Source organism: Aplysia californica, unplaced genomic scaffold, assembly GCF_000002075.1.
Source record: "Aplysia californica isolate F4 #8 unplaced genomic scaffold, AplCal3.0 scaffold00167, whole genome shotgun sequence".
Lineage (NCBI taxonomy): Eukaryota > Metazoa > Mollusca > Gastropoda > Aplysiida > Aplysiidae > Aplysia > Aplysia californica.
In genome coordinates, this window is record NW_004797437.1 from 490,540 (window position 1) to 492,864 (window position 2,325).

At 41.1% G+C, this 2,325-nt stretch overlaps 1 protein-coding gene across 1 annotated transcript in view; it reads left to right on the forward strand.

The window, feature by feature from the left end:
- Positions 1-2,325, forward strand: part of LOC100533266 (insulin-like peptide precursor II) — a gene marked incomplete in the record, with an annotated part of 46,046 nt that overhangs the window by 32,908 nt on the left and 10,813 nt on the right. The window contains 1 exon segment of the mRNA NM_001204574.1: positions 1,237-1,250. Within this exon segment, the coding sequence (NP_001191503.1) occupies positions 1,237-1,250 (14 nt within the window).

Genomic DNA, 2,325 nt, shown 5'->3' on the forward strand with positions numbered 1-2,325 from the left:
GGCGGTCCTGGCGGTCCTGGCTGTCCTCTTGGTGATGACACATTGTTGGTGAGGCAGAGACTTCAATTCAACTTGAACGTCGCTTTGTCCCATTGAGAAGTAAGAGCCAAACCTGGTTCGAGAAAAGTCAGATCGAAGCACATTTTTACGTATTATTATGTTGTCATTTTAGAAATCGCATCGCTCGCCATCGCTCGTCGTAGGATCCATTTTCAAAGCAGTTTAAGTAATGCGACATCTGATCTATGTTTTCTAAATTGTTTTAAATATTTGTTACTCCCCTCCCTCCCAAAAAAAAACACGTAACATAATTTAGACTATTTAGAAAGTGCATTTCCGACCCTACCTGTCAGGTCAACCCGGGCTGAGAGGAGCACCCTCTCCAGCAAAAAGACTGAGAAACGCTTTAAGAATGTCTCCCCACTCAGGAATCAAACTCGGGTCTCCTGCTCCTGAATGCGACTGCGAGTTGCATAACCGCAACACCATCGACACCAGTGCTGTCCATGAACTAGACTCCATTTTCAATGCGGTTTGATTAGGAAGCGCGACATCCGATCTATCATCAACTGTCACCAGGACAGAGCAGTCTGCAGAATCTCTATGAACAATCTCCACACTACGCAGTTTAATTTATTATAATAATAAAGATAATATTAATAATAATAATAATAAATAGCATGTGTAAAGCGCATAACCCCGCTCAACAGCAAGCTCTATGCGCTTTACACTATATATTATTACCCCAGCAGACCATAGAACACTCAGAAACATTCTCAGCTTTCCGGGAAGTATACAGTGCAAGCAGCTGATCAAGCGGAGGACAGGCATTGTACCCATGCAAAAACGCTTACCGACACACTGTTTTTAAAACACTTTTACAAGGGAAGAACAATACATTTGTTATTTATACAGATTTTTCAACTTTGTTTCCTTTATCTGAAATTTCTTTTTAAAGACAGACAACAGCATGCGTATTATGAAATAAGAAAATTCGTGTTTCTCATTGCTCTTCGTTTCTTCGAAATATACCGCAACATTGCCTGTGATCTGCTGCTGAATGGACATATTATATTATGTGTCTGCTATGTCCTTTAAAAAAATAAAGAATACACCTTTATAGCACCCAGCAGTAATGGGTACCTGACTTCCAGTTGGGGAAGTAAAGGCGGCGTGGAAAGGAATTGGCCACCCTACCACAATATGCCGAAGGCCCAGGAAGTTGTCTCACTTACAAGGCAATCCCCAATGTCCGGATCGGATGCGGGAACAACTTTACTTTACCCCTTTACAAGACATTTATTTTCGGCCATCAGTTCAGGTTTGCTAATCCTGGTTGCTAAATGGTGAAAGCAGAAAGATATGATACAATAACAATCATAGTAGGTATAACTGTCAAAAAAATGTAAGAATATTATTTTTTTCTCTCCTGAAATAAGTTACTTTCTTTGCTTAGAACAGCCGAATAGCTTGCCGAGGATATGAGGATCGCCCTAGTTGTAGTTCTTCATGGAACTCACTGACCACACGACGCGCCTTAACTTAGCCATGTAAGGCTGGAATTAAAAATAATCAGACGCTGACCTGGTGAGAAAAATTAGGTGATGTACATCGCAGGAGAAAAAAAGTAGCATAAAAAAACACATCAACGTTAGCCTAGGCCAGACTATTCTTCCATCTGGTCTTGCCGAAACTAATGGGATCGTTATGTCAGAATTAGATTATCCGTGTAAGACGAGCTGCAGCGATCCAGGATTAAAGACACGATGATGTCCGATGCCGCTTCCTGGCATACAACGCTGTCTGTGTCCATTAACTTTGAGCCAAGACAGAAAGGGTCGGTATATATAGGGGACATAACCGATTTTGCACCCAAAAATTATATCGGTTAATCAAATAGGGCCGTTAGTTTTCTTTCAGTTTTCCTCTACTTTATTTTTTTGGGGGGTGGGAGGGGGGTTCTTTTTTTTCTAAGGAGAAACATACGATTATAGGTCTTGCTTTACTACGGTCAATAAGTGCAAGGGAAAGTAAGACAAAAGGTATGTATCATGGATAACATTTGATCGGAACAAGGCGGAAGGGAGGGGGGGAGGGGGGAAGTGGGGTCAAGAAATGCCAGAGATATCCTGAACCAGGGGTTCCTCACCCCAACACTAGAGTATGATGAAATACTGTATTTCAGAAGTCTCTCTCTCTTTTTCTCTCTCTCTCTATCTCTCTCTTTCTCTCACTCTCACTCTCTCTCTCTTTTTCTATCTCTCTTCTTTTCTATCTATCTATCTATCTATCTATCTATCTATCTATCTATCTATCTATCTATCT